The 13372-nt window shown below is 40.5% G+C and overlaps 1 protein-coding gene across 1 annotated transcript; it reads left to right on the forward strand.

Annotated features, from left to right (window-relative positions):
• The first annotated feature begins 1092 nt into the window (after positions 1-1092).
• twsg1b (twisted gastrulation BMP signaling modulator 1b) lies at positions 1093-13347 on the forward strand. The gene is made up of 5 exons (XM_084103337.1): positions 1093-1295; positions 1701-1843; positions 2518-2617; positions 4655-4915; positions 12220-13347. The coding sequence occupies exons 2-5, from the start codon at positions 1727-1729 to the stop codon at positions 12399-12401; spliced, it is 660 nt and encodes a 219-aa protein (XP_083959463.1). The 5' UTR covers positions 1093-1295; positions 1701-1726; the 3' UTR covers positions 12402-13347.
• The last annotated feature ends 25 nt before the right edge of the window (positions 13348-13372 follow it).

A 13372-nucleotide genomic window follows, 5' to 3' on the forward strand; every position in this document is an offset into this window, starting at 1 on the left:
TTTGTTTGTCCTGATTATTACATTTTATGTTATAATTTTGAACTTTTGTCATAATTATGACCATGTCAGAATTATTTTTTTTGGGGGGGGGGGGGGGGGGGGGGCAGAATTTTGCCTTTTTAATGTCATTATCATGTTCGTCATCATTTTATTTTTATGTCAGAATTTGTAGTTTTCAAGTCATAATTTTATTGTAATAATTTTGAGTTTTATGTCATAATTTTGACCGCTTGTCATTATTTTTACTTTTTTATCAGTATTTCGACTTATGTCGTATAATTATGTCGACTAATGTTGACGTTTTAATGTAATAATTCATTCATACTTTTGGCTCAGCATGTCATAATTTTGACTTTTAAGTCATAATTTCTACTTTTTAATGCCATAATTATGACTTTTTTCATTCATAAGTTTGACTTTTTATATCATAATTAAAGTATTAAAGAAATGTTCTTACCCTGATTAAAATTGTTGCATGGTAGTGTATTACACTTTCCACAAAAATATGAAGCAGCTCAACTGTTTTCAACACTGATAATAATCATAAATGTTTCTTGAGCATCAAATCATCATATTAGAGTGATTTGTGAAGGATCATGTGACACTGAAGACTGGAGTAATGATGCTGAAAACTCAGCTTTAATCACAGGAATAAATTACACTTTACTGTATATTCACACAGAAAACAGCTGATTTACATTGGAATATATATATATATATATATATATATATATATATATATATATATATATATAATTTTTTTTTTTTTTACTGTATTTTTTATCAAATAAATGCAGCTTTGGTGAGCAGAAGAGACTCTCAAAAATACACACACACACACACACACACACAAATCTCAATGATTCCAACATTTCTAACTTTTGGTACTGTATTATTATTAATAATAATGTATTACTCTTTTTGTTAATTTCTGTTGTCTTTAATGTGCAAATTGATCATTATGATTTCAGAAACACTTTTCTACTGTCTCTTGCGTCTTCACAGTGATTGTTTGGGGTCATATAACACACACACACACACACCCCCCCACACCCTCTGTAGATAAGCGAGCAGAAGGGGGTGTGTGTGTGTGTGTGTGTGTGTGTGTGTCTTTAAGGCGCCTGCGTGTCTTTGTGTGTCTGTGTGACTCTCAGCCTATGCTCTCAGCAGAAGTACTCTAGTCTAGTTCAGTTCGGGTCTGTTCTGATCATGTCTTAAATCCTCTGCAGCGGATCCGTGTGTGTGTGTGTGTGTTCAAACCTCCTGGAAGACACGAACTGCTTCATTGTCTCGCGGTGAGTTTGTGATTTTGTGTGTTTGTGAGAAACTTCTTCAGACTCTCAACGAGGCTTTAGATCGTTTCGCTCGAGCACAAAGTGAATCAGTGAGAGATTCATACACGTTTATTCTGTGTTTGTGTGTTTGTGTGTCTGTGTGTGTTGTTGTTGTTGTTGTGAGACTTGCCTGAAGTCCCGCGTTACTGTAACACGTGCTCGACACATTCGCACTGTTACAGTTTCAAACGCGTCTTTGATGTCGCCGCTCGCGCGCGCGTCACGATCAGTCGGAAGCGCGTTTGTCTTTGATGTCGCCGCTCGCGCGCGCGTCACGATCAGTCGGAAGCGCGCTTGTCTTTGATGTTTGAACTGTTTGTTTATTGCGTCTGTCTGTCTCTGTCTCTCACTCCTGTGCTCATTCAGGTCCGGTGGATTCGGCTCGGGTCGTAATGCAGCCTTCATCTTCTTCATCATCAGTGTTTCTTCTTCTTCTGTCAAGTTTTTCTCTTGCTTTGGCCTGTAATAAAGCCCTGTGTGCCAGTGACGTAAGCAAGTGTCTCATTCAGGTAAGAGTCTCACAATCTGTTTTTTTCACAAATAAACACTACAGAAGCTGAAGTTCAGTGAATCATGTGTTAGATATGATCATGTGCAAGGTAGTTTTCAGATGCATTTTCAGCTTCATAATCTTTATAATTTTAATGTGCAATATATATTTACATGTGCATTATGCTAATTCAGTCATATTTATTAAGCAGCCTGTACTGTCATTTTGCTTTGCACGTATTTGGAGATGCTAACTGTTATAAAATCTAAAAAATGTTGGCTTTTTGACTAGATTCTTTTCCTCATATTTTTCACCAACAAATTCCTTTGCAATAAAAAAGCTTAGGATTATTTTGAGGCTCATGTTTCTGATTATTGTTCTCATTCTTGTGTGTGAATTCAGTATTTATGTATTTTGCAATTTGTAAATGTAATTTGAACAGCGAAACACTGAACCTTCTTGTAGGAGCCAAACATATTTTTACTTTGTTACTTTTATTATTATTATTATTATTAAAGCTTTTATGTTTAGTGTTATGGTTTTTATGTTGTGTAGAAAGACATTAAAATTCACTTGCGTGTTAAATGAAGTGAGATGTTCGGTGTTGTTGGATCAGCTTGATGTTGTTTAACCGTGTTGTTGTTGTTTAACCGTGTTGTTGTTGTTGTTGTTGTTATTGTTGTCGTCGAGCAGGAGTTGTGTCAGTGCCGGCCGTCCGATGGGAACTGCTCGTGTTGTAAGGAGTGTATGATGTGTTTGGGAACTCTCTGGGAAGAGTGCTGTGACTGTGTGGGTAAGAACATCATATTATTATTAATATATGACACTACAGAAGAATATAATATCTGCAGCTCAACCTTCATATCTGCTGCATCGTGTCTGTCTGACGGCAGAAATCATAATCAAGTGCAAATAAACCTATCTAACCATGTTCACTTACATGTTTCACTTAGGTCCAACTCTTCTGCATGAAATGAATACATTTACATTTTTTGTTGATTCAGATTATATTTTTAATAAAGTGAGGCTTTAAATTAGAATTTTTTTAATTGAAAATAAACAATTGTATTTTTTGTTATAACGATATTATGATATTTTGCTTCTTTTAACCCGTTTCTTGCCATTAAAACAGCCGTGATCGCTGACATGATGCTTCATTACAAACAAACCTCAAATTTGAAATCCCATTTTTCATCCTGTTTCCTATTACAGTCTATGGAAGCTTTTTTCCTCCATGGAATACAAAAATAAAAAGATAATTAAACTCACAATTCTGACTTAATTACTCGAGTTTATATCTCACAACTCTGAGAAAAAAGTCGGAATTGCGAGAAATATCATATTAAACTCGCAATTGTGAGGGTAAAAAAGTCAGAATTGTGATATTATTATCCAATATCCAACATTAATTTACGATTTCTCGCCATTACGACTTTATTTCTCGCCATTACGACTTTATTTCTCGTCATTACGACTTTATTTTTCGCCATTGCGACTTTATTTCTTGCCATTACGACTTTATTTCTCATCATTACTTTATTCTTGTCATTACGACTTTATTCTTGTCATTACGACTTTATTTCTCGCCAGTACGACTTTATTTCTCGCCATTACGACTTTATTTCTCGTCATTACGACTTTATTTCTCGCCATTACGACTTTATTTCTCGCCATTACGACTTTATTTCTCGCCATTACGACTTTATTTCTCGTCATTACTTTATTTCTCGCCATTACGACTTTATTTCTCGCCATTACGACTTTATTTCTCGTCATTACGACTTTATTCTCGTCATTACGACTTTATTTCTCACCATTACGACTTTATTTCTCGTCATTACGACTTTATTTCTCGCCATTACGACTTTATTTCTCGTCATTATGACTTTATTTCTCGTCATTACTTTATTTCTCGTCATTACGACTTTATTCTTGTCATTACGACTTTATTTCTCGTCATTACGACTTTATTTCTCGTCATTATGACTTTATTTCTCGTCATTACTTTATTTCTCGTCATTACGACTTTATTCTTGTCATTACGACTTTATTCTTCGTCATTACGACTTTTTCTCGTCATTACGACTTTATTTCTCGTCATTACGACTTTATTTCTCGTCATTACGACTTTATTCTTGTCATTACGACTTTATTTCTCACCATTACGACTTTATTTCTCGTCATTATGACTTTATTTCTCGCCATTACGACTTTATTTCTCGTCATTACGACTTTATTTCTCGTCATTACTTTTTCTCGTCATTACGACTTTATTCTTGTCATTACGACTTTATTTCTCGCCAGTACGACTTTATTTCTCGCCATTACGACTTTATTTCTCGCCATTACGACTTTATTTCTCGTCATTAAAACTTTATTTCTCGCCATTCCCACATTATTTCTCACGATTCTGACTCTCGCAATTCCAACTTTTTGTCCCGCTATTGTGATTTCAAGAAAAGTCTGAATTTTGAGTTATAAATTCAGAATTGTGAGAAATCTCGCAAATAGCAAAGGAAAAAAAATCACAATTCTGACTTTAGCTCTCGCTATTCCGAATTCATCGCAATTCTGACATTTTTTCTCTCTCGCTTTTGTGAGATTTTTTTTTGTGCATTGCAAGAAAAAAAAGAATTGTTATATAACTCAATTACCTCTTTAATTTTTTTTTATTCCGTGGCAGAAACAAGCTTCCATAACACTCTAACGACATAATAGTCGTTAGAGTGTTTTTTTCAGTCTAAATAAGGTTTATATATAGTTTGTGTGCGTGATGTGTTACGTGAGTGTGTGTGTGTGAGGCAGTAAAGTGTGTGTTCTCGTCCCTCAGGCATGTGTAACCCCAAGAACCACAGCGACACGCCGGCGACGGCCAAGAGCACGGTGGAGGAGCTGTTCCGGCCGATCCCGTCGCTCTTCCGCGCGCTAACCGAGGGCGAAGCGCCCGTCAACATGATGGTGGTGTCGTTCCCCGTGGCCGAAGAGCTGTCGTATCACGAGAACCTGCTGTCCTTCCTAGAGACACTGGAGGACTCGCACCAGAACGTGTCTCTGCCGGGGAACAGCATCCACGCCAGCTACGACACCACAGGTTAGCAACCAGTGCTACGACACCACACACACTGCGTTTACACTGGCACAAAACTTCTTATGCTAATTTACTCGGTCTAAACCAGCACTATAGGAACTATCTGTGACACTACTGTTAGTGTTCGCTGATTGGCCGAACGCATGCAAAACGTCAGCACCCGCCATTTTAAACAGATTATAGCCTATATATTTACTGCACAAACTAACTCTATGAACAAGTAAAACAGAGACAGATGAAGCTCTTAATCTTTACACTGAGGAGGAAATCCAACACAACTTTGAGGAGATCAAGAGAATCATGATGATGTATTTCTGCTCAGCAACACTGGACATCACACACACACATACGCTAATAACTCTTCATCACTGTCTCGCTGATAACTCTTCATCACTGTCTCGCTGATAACTCTTCATCACTGTCTCGCTGATAACTCTTCATCACGGTTCGCTGATAACTCTTCATCACGGTCTCGCTGATAACTCTTCATCACTGTCTCGCTGATAACTCTTCATCACTGTCTCGCTGATAACTCTTCATCACTGTCTCGCTGATAACTCTTCATCACTGTCTCGCTGATAACTCTTCATCACGGTTCGCTGATAACTCTTCATCACGGTTCGCTGATAACTCTTCATCACGGTTCGCTGATAACTCTTCATCACGGTTCGCTGATAACTCTTCATCACGGTCTCGCTGATAACTCTTCATCACTGTCTCGCTGATAACTCTTCATCACTGTCTCGCTGATAACTCTTCATCACGGTTCGCTGATAACTCTTCATCACTGTCTCGCTGATAACTCTTCATCACGGTTCGCTGATAACTCTTCATCACGGTTCGCTGATAACTCTTCATCACGGTTCGCTGATAACTCTTCATCACGGTTCGCTGATAACTCTTCATCACGGTTCGCTGATAACTCTTCATCACGGTTCGCTGATAACTCTTCATCACGGTCTCGCTGATAACTCTTCATCACTGTCTCGCTGATAACTCTTCATCACTGTCTCGCTGATAACTCTTCATCACGGTTCGCTAATAACTCTTCATCACTGTCTCGCTGATAACTCTTCATCACGGTTCGCTAATAACTCTTCATCACTGTCTCGCTGATAACTCTTCATCACGGTTCGCTAATAACTCTTCATCACTGTCTCGCTAATAACTCTTCATCACGGTTCGCTAATAACTCTTCATCACGGTTCGCTAATAACTCTTCATCACTGTCTCGCTGATAACTCTTCATCACGGTCTCGCTGATAACTCTTCATCACGGTTCGCTCATAACTCTTCATCACTGTCTCGCTGATAACTCTTCATCACGGTCTCGCTGATAACTCTTCATCACGGTTCGCTAATAACTCATCACTGTCTCGATGATAACTCTTCATCACTGTCTCGCTGATAAATCTTCATCACGGTCTCGCTGATAACTCTTCATCACGGTCTCGCTGATAACTCTTCATCACGGTTCGCTAATAACTCATCACTGTCTCGATGATAACTCTTCATCACTGTCTCGCTGATAACTCTTCATCACGGTTCGCTAATAACTCTTCATCACTGTCTCGCTGATAACTCTTCATCACGGTTCGCTAATAACTCTTCATCACTGTCTCGCTGATAACTCTTCATCACGGTCTCGCTGATAACTCTTCATCACGGTTCGCTAATAACTCTTCATCACTGTCTCGCTGATAAATCTTCATCACGGTCTCGCTGATAACTCTTCATCACGGTCTCGCTGATAACTCTTCATCACTGTCTCGCTGATAACTCTTCATCACGGTCTCGCTGATAACTCTTCATCACGGTCTCGCTGATAACTCTTCATCACGGTCTCGCTGATAACTCTTCATCACGGTCTCGCTGATAACTCTTCATCACGGTTCGCTAATAACTCATCACTGTCTCGCTGATAACGCTTCATCACTGTCTCGCTGATAACTCTTCATCACTGTCTCGCTGATAACTCTTCATCACGGTTCGCTAATAACTCTTCATCACTGTCTCGATGATAACTCTTCATCACTGTCTCGCTGATAACTCTTCATCACGGTTCGCTAATAACTCTTCATCACTGTCTCGCTGATAACTCTTCATCACGGTCTCGCTGATAACTCTTCATCACGGTCTCGCTGATAACTCTTCATCACGGTCTCGCTGATAACTCTTCATCACGGTTCGCTAATAACTCATCACTGTCTCGATGATAACTCTTCATCACTGTCTCGCTGATAACTCTTCATCACTGTCTCGCTGATAACTCTTCATCACTGTCTCGCTGATAACTCTTCATCACGGTCTCGCTGATAACTCTTCATCACGGTCTCGCTGATAACTCTTCATCACGGTTCGCTAATAACTCTTCATCACTGTCTCGCTGATAACTCTTCATCACGGTCTCGCTGATAACTCTTCATCACGGTCTCGCTGATAACTCTTCATCACGGTTCGCTAATAACTCATCACTGTCTCGCTGATAACTCTTCATCACTGTCTCGCTGATAACTCTTCATCACGGTCTCGCTGATAACTCTTCATCACGGTCTCGCTGATAACTCTTCATCACGGTTCGCTAATAACTCATCACTGTCTCGATGATAACTCTTCATCACTGTCTCGCTGATAACTCTTCATCACTGTCTCGCTAATAACTCTTCATCACTGTCTCGCTGATAACTCTTCATCACTGTCTCGCTGATAACTCTTCATCACTGTCTCGCTGATAACTCTTCATCACGGTCTCGCTGATAACTCTTCATCACTGTCTCGCTGATAACTCTTCATCACGGTTCGCTAATAACTCTTCATCACTGTCTCGCTGATAACTCTTCATCACGGTTCGCTAATAACTCTTCATCACGGTTCGCTAATAACTCTTCATCACGGTTCGCTAATAACTCTTCATCACTGTCTCGCTGATAACTCTTCATCACGGTTCGCTAATAACTTCATCACGGTCTCGCTGATAACTCTTCATCACGGTTCGCTAATAACTCTTCATCACGGTCTCGCTGATAACTCTTCATCACGGTCTCGCTAATAACTCTTCATCACGGTTCGCTAATAACTCTTCATCACGGTTCGCTAATAACTCTTCATCACGGTTCGCTAATAACTCTTCATCACTGTCTCGCTGATAACTCTTCATCACGGTTCGCTAATAACTTCATCACTGTCTCGATGATAACTCTTCATCACTGTCTCGCTGATAACTCTTCATCACTGTCTCGCTGATAACTCTTCATCACGGTCTCGCTGATAACTCTTCATCACTGTCTCGCTGATAACTCTTCATCACGGTTCGCTGATAACTCTTCATCACTGTCTCGCTGATAACTCTTCACCACGGTTCGCTAATAACTCTTCATCACTGTCTCGCTAATAACTCTTCATCACTGTCTCGCTGATAACTCTTCATCACGGTTCGCTAATAACTCTTCATCACTGTCTCGCTGATAACTCTTCATCACGGTCTCGCTGATAACTCTTCATCACGGTCTCGCTGATAACTCTTCATCACGGTCTCGCTGATAACTCTTCATCACGGTTCGCTAATAACTCTTCATCACGGTTCGCTAATAACTCTTCATCACGGTTCGCTAATAACTCTTCATCACTGTCTCGCTGATAACTCTTCATCACGGTTCGCTAATAACTTCATCACGGTCTCGCTGATAACTCTTCATCACTGTCTCGCTGATAACTCTTCATCACTGTCTCGCTGATAACTCTTCATCACGGTTCGCTAATAACTCATCACTGTCTCGATGATAACTCTTCATCACTGTCTCGCTGATAACTCTTCATCACGGTCTCGCTGATAACTCTTCATCACGGTCTCGCTGATAACTCTTCATCACGGTTCGCTAATAACTTCATCACGGTCTCGCTGATAACTCTTCATCACTGTCTCGCTGATAACTCTTCATCACTGTCTCGCTGATAACTCTTCATCACGGTTCGCTAATAACTCATCACTGTCTCGCTGATAACTCTTCATCACTGTCTCGCTGATAACTCTTCATCACGGTCTCGCTGATAACTCTTCATCACGGTCTCGCTGATAACTCTTCATCACTGTCTCGCTGATAACTCTTCATCACGGTTCGCTGATAACTCTTCACCACTGTCTCGCTGATAACTCTTCACCACGGTTCGCTAATAACTCTTCATCACTGTCTCGCTAATAACTCTTCATCACTGTCTCGCTGATAACTCTTCATCACGGTTCGCTAATAACTCTTCATCACGGTCTCGCTGATAACTCTTCATCACGGTCTCGCTGATAACTCTTCATCACGGTCTCGCTGATAACTCTTCATCACGGTCTCGCTGATAACTCTTCATCACGGTCTCGCTGATAACTCTTCATCACGGTCTCGCTGATAACTCTTCATCACGGTTCGCTAATAACTCTTCATCACGGTTCGCTAATAACTCTTCATCACGGTTCGCTAATAACTCTTCATCACTGTCTCGCTGATAACTCTTCATCATGGTTCGCTGATAACTCTTCATCACTGTCTCGCTGATAACTCTTCATCATGGTTCGCTGATAACTCTTCATCACTGTCTCGCTGAACTCTTCATCACGGTCTCGCTGATAACTCTTCATCACTGTCTCGCTGATAACTCTTCATCACGGTTCGCTGATAACTCTTCATCACTGTCTCGCTGATAACTCTTCACCACGGTTCGCTAATAACTCTTCATCACTGTCTCGCTAATAACTCTTCATCACGGTTCGCTAATAACTCTTCATCACTGTCTCGCTGATAACTCTTCATCACGGTTCGCTAATAACTTCATCACGGTCTCGCTGATAACTCTTCATCACGGTTCGCTAATAACTCTTCATCACTGTCTCGCTGATAACTCTTCATCACGGTCTCGCTGATAACTCTTCATCACGGTCTCGCTGATAACTCTTCATCACGGTTCGCTAATAACTCATCACTGTCTCGATGATAACTCTTCATCACTGTCTCGCTGATAACTCTTCATCACTGTCTCGCTGATAACTCTTCATCACGGTCTCGCTGATAACTCTTCATCACGGTCTCGCTGATAACTCTTCATCACGGTTCGCTAATAACTCTTCATCACTGTCTCGCTGATAACTCTTCATCACGGTCTCACTGATAACTCTTCATCACGGTCTCGCTGATAACTCTTCATCACGGTTCGCTGATAACTCTTCATCACGGTCTCGCTGATAACTCTTCATCACGGTTCGCTAATAACTCTTCATCACTGTCTCGCTGATAACTCTTCATCACGGTTCGCTAATAACTCTTCATCACGGTCTCGCTGATAACTCTTCATCACGGTCTCGCTGATAACTCTTCATCACTGTCTCGCTGATAACTCTTCATCACGGTTCGCTGATAACTCTTCATCACGGTCTCGCTGATAACTCTTCATCACGGTTCGCTAATAACTCTTCATCACTGTCTCGCTGATAACTCTTCATCACTGTCTCGCTGATAACTCTTCATCACTGTCTCGCTGATAACTCTTCATCACTGTCTCGCTGATAACTCTTCATCACTGTCTCGCTGATAACTCTTCATCACGGTCTCGCTGATAACTCTTCATCACTGTCTCGCTAATAACTCTTCATCACTGTCTCGCTAATAACTCTTCATCACGGTCTACCTTCAGTGTGTAACAGTTATATCTAATATGGTATTAGACAGGACTGTCAGACAGATCGTAAACTAATGAACAGGAGAATGTGAGCTCAGTCGTTCTCAGCGCCGTCAAAATAAAAGTCCCAACAACAAGCGTGTCTCACGTCACTTCAGAGTTCCTCCTGGCGGTGCGAACGCAACCAGGAAAACCTTCCTAGAGGAACCATTAGTTCTCAGAGAACCATCCTAGAGCCGAGATCCTAGAGCTGTCCGGTGCGAAAGCCCTTATTCATGTTGCTGCTGACTGGATTGGCATTTTTGACACACCCACCAAACAAGAGATAACACACAGCATCTCAAACCCGTTACACACCGTTACCAGGAAACATGTCGTTCAACCCGGAAACTGTAGCAAAACGCTGCGCACCGGTTTGAGCTTGAACGTGCCCTAGCGCTTCACTGAGCAGGAACGTCGTTAGCTTGAGCTTCATCCACTGGGATGTGGATTCCTGAGGTGACCCCGTGACCCCGAGCTGAGACGGTAATGAGACGTCCAGCGGCGAGCAGGTGTTCGGACGGAAACACACCAGATCACTCGCCGACTACGCCAACGCTCATTTACGTCCCGCTGGAGGTTATACATCAGACACACACTCGAGTCTGGAGTAACTGAGACACAGTCATGTTTCTGAAAGAGGCTCTTCAGGGCTGAGTTCATGTGGTCAGAAATACGGGAAAAAAAGTGAAATATTATTTGAATGTAAAATAGATGTTTTCTATGTGAATATACAGTAAAGTGTAATTTATTTACGTGATTAAAGCTGAATGTTCAGCATCATTACTCCAGTCTTCAGTGTCACATGATCCTCCAGAAATCATACTCGTATGCTAAAAACATTGTAAAGAAATCGTAGTTATTCTAAACCTTTCATCAGTAGTGTACTATTTATTAATGAGAAATTAGTCATTTAAAATGATGAATGTGTTGCAAGTTACTTTCAGTGTGAACTGTGTGTCTTTAAAGCAGTGATACATTTAAAAAAAAAAATTAGTTTTCATAACTCAATCAAAAAGTTGACATTATAATTTAGATTTTATGACTTGGTATGTCAATTTCAACTTTGCATGTCATAATTTAAATGTTTTGTCATAATTTCAACATTGCATGTCATATTTTTGGCTTTGCATGTCATAAATAAAACATTTAAATAATTCCTAATTATGACTTCACATTTCAACTTTGTTATAATCTTGACTTTTTAGGTCATAATTGTGGCAGTATGTCAATTTCGACTTTTAATGTCATAATGTAGATTTTTTTTGGTCATAATGTAGATTTTTTTTTTTTTTTAATGTAATGATTTCAACTTTTTTGACTTATGTCCATTTTTTACTTTGCATGTCAATTTAATTTTTGTGTAAATTGTTATTTGGCATGTCATAAATTAAAAATTTCTCTGTTTTTACTTTGCATGTCATAATTTAGATTTTTTTTGTCATATGTTTTACTTTGCATGTCAAAATTCTGATTTATCAGAGCATGATTTTTTTGTTCTGTGTCAGATGTGCTTCCACACACACTGATGTGATGTTGTCCATGTGTGTGTATCGTATCGGTGTGGTTTCCTGATCTCTCTCTCTCTCTCTCTCTCTCTCTCTCTCTAGATAAGATGTGTACGGTGGTGTACTTCGACGACTGTGTGTCCATCCGCCAGTGTAAGCAATACTGCGAGTCCATGGGCGGCTCCAAGTACCGCTGGTTCCACAACGCCTGCTGCGAGTGTATCGGCCCCGAGTGTGTCGACTACGGCAGCAAAGCAGCCAAGTGCATCAACTGCCTTTACTGACTTCCTGTCCGTTACTTACTTCTCAACTTCCTGTCTCAACTTCCTCAACGGACTTCTCAACTTCCTGTCCGTCACTGACTTCCTGTCCGCTACTGACGTCTAATTCTCAACTTCCTGTCCGTTACTGATTTCCTGTCCATTACTGACGTCTAATTCTCGACTTCCTGTCCATCACTGACTTCCTGTCCGTTACTGACGTCTAATTCTCGACTTCCTGTCTGTTACTGACTTCCTGTCCGTTACTGATGTCTAATTCTCGACTTCCTGTCCATCACTGACTTCCTGTCCGTTACTGACTTCCTGTCCGTTACTGACGTCTAATTCTCGACTTCCTGTCCATCACTGACTTCCTGTCCGTTACTGACGTCTAATTCTCGACTTCCTGTCCATCACTGACTTCCTGTCCGTTACTGACGTCTAATTCTCGACTTCCTGTCTGTTACTGACTTCCTGTCCGTAACTGATGTCTAATTCTCGACTTCCTGTCTGTTACTGACTTCCTGTCCGTTACTGACGTCTAATTCTCGACTTCCTGTCCGTTACTAACTTCTCAACATCTGTTACTGACGTCTGATTGTGTCCTGCGTTTTAGGCTTCACGCAAAAGAGTTTGTATATATATATTATTTTTATTCTTGTCAGATTCATGTGTAGCCGCATTCATTTAGACCAGCGTGATGATTTTGATAGAGAATAGACGGATCTGCGATTGTCAGGTTATTATTCATATTCCGCACATATTATGACTAACTATGACGTGTCGAACTCAAGGTCTTTAAGTTGAAATCATTAGTTTGTCTTCAAGAACAGAATATCCCCTGTAAATGATCATTAAATATCGTCCAGCGAGAGAGACGTGCAGCTGGTGTGTGTGTGTGTGTGTGATGTAGACGACGAACGCCAGCCTGAGAAATCACTGTAGTTTCAATAAAACATCATCTCGTTAATCCGGTCTTTTCATTCGATTATTTT

The sequence above is a fragment of the Abramis brama genome, assembly GCF_963993115.1.
Source record: "Abramis brama genome assembly, chromosome: 24".
NCBI lineage: Eukaryota > Metazoa > Chordata > Actinopteri > Cypriniformes > Leuciscidae > Abramis > Abramis brama.

Excerpts from the sequence above, each read along its gene's own strand:
- twsg1b (XM_084103337.1), top strand. The coding sequence starts at position 1,727 with ATGCAGCCTTCATCTTCTTCATCATCAGTGTTTCTTCTTCTTCTGTCA. Across the intron at positions 1,844-2,517 it reads TAAGCAAGTGTCTCATTCAG|GAGTTGTGTCAGTGCCGGCC; the intron begins GTAAGAGTCTCA and ends GTCGTCGAGCAG. Across the intron at positions 2,618-4,654 it reads AGAGTGCTGTGACTGTGTGG|GCATGTGTAACCCCAAGAAC; the intron begins GTAAGAACATCA and ends CTCGTCCCTCAG.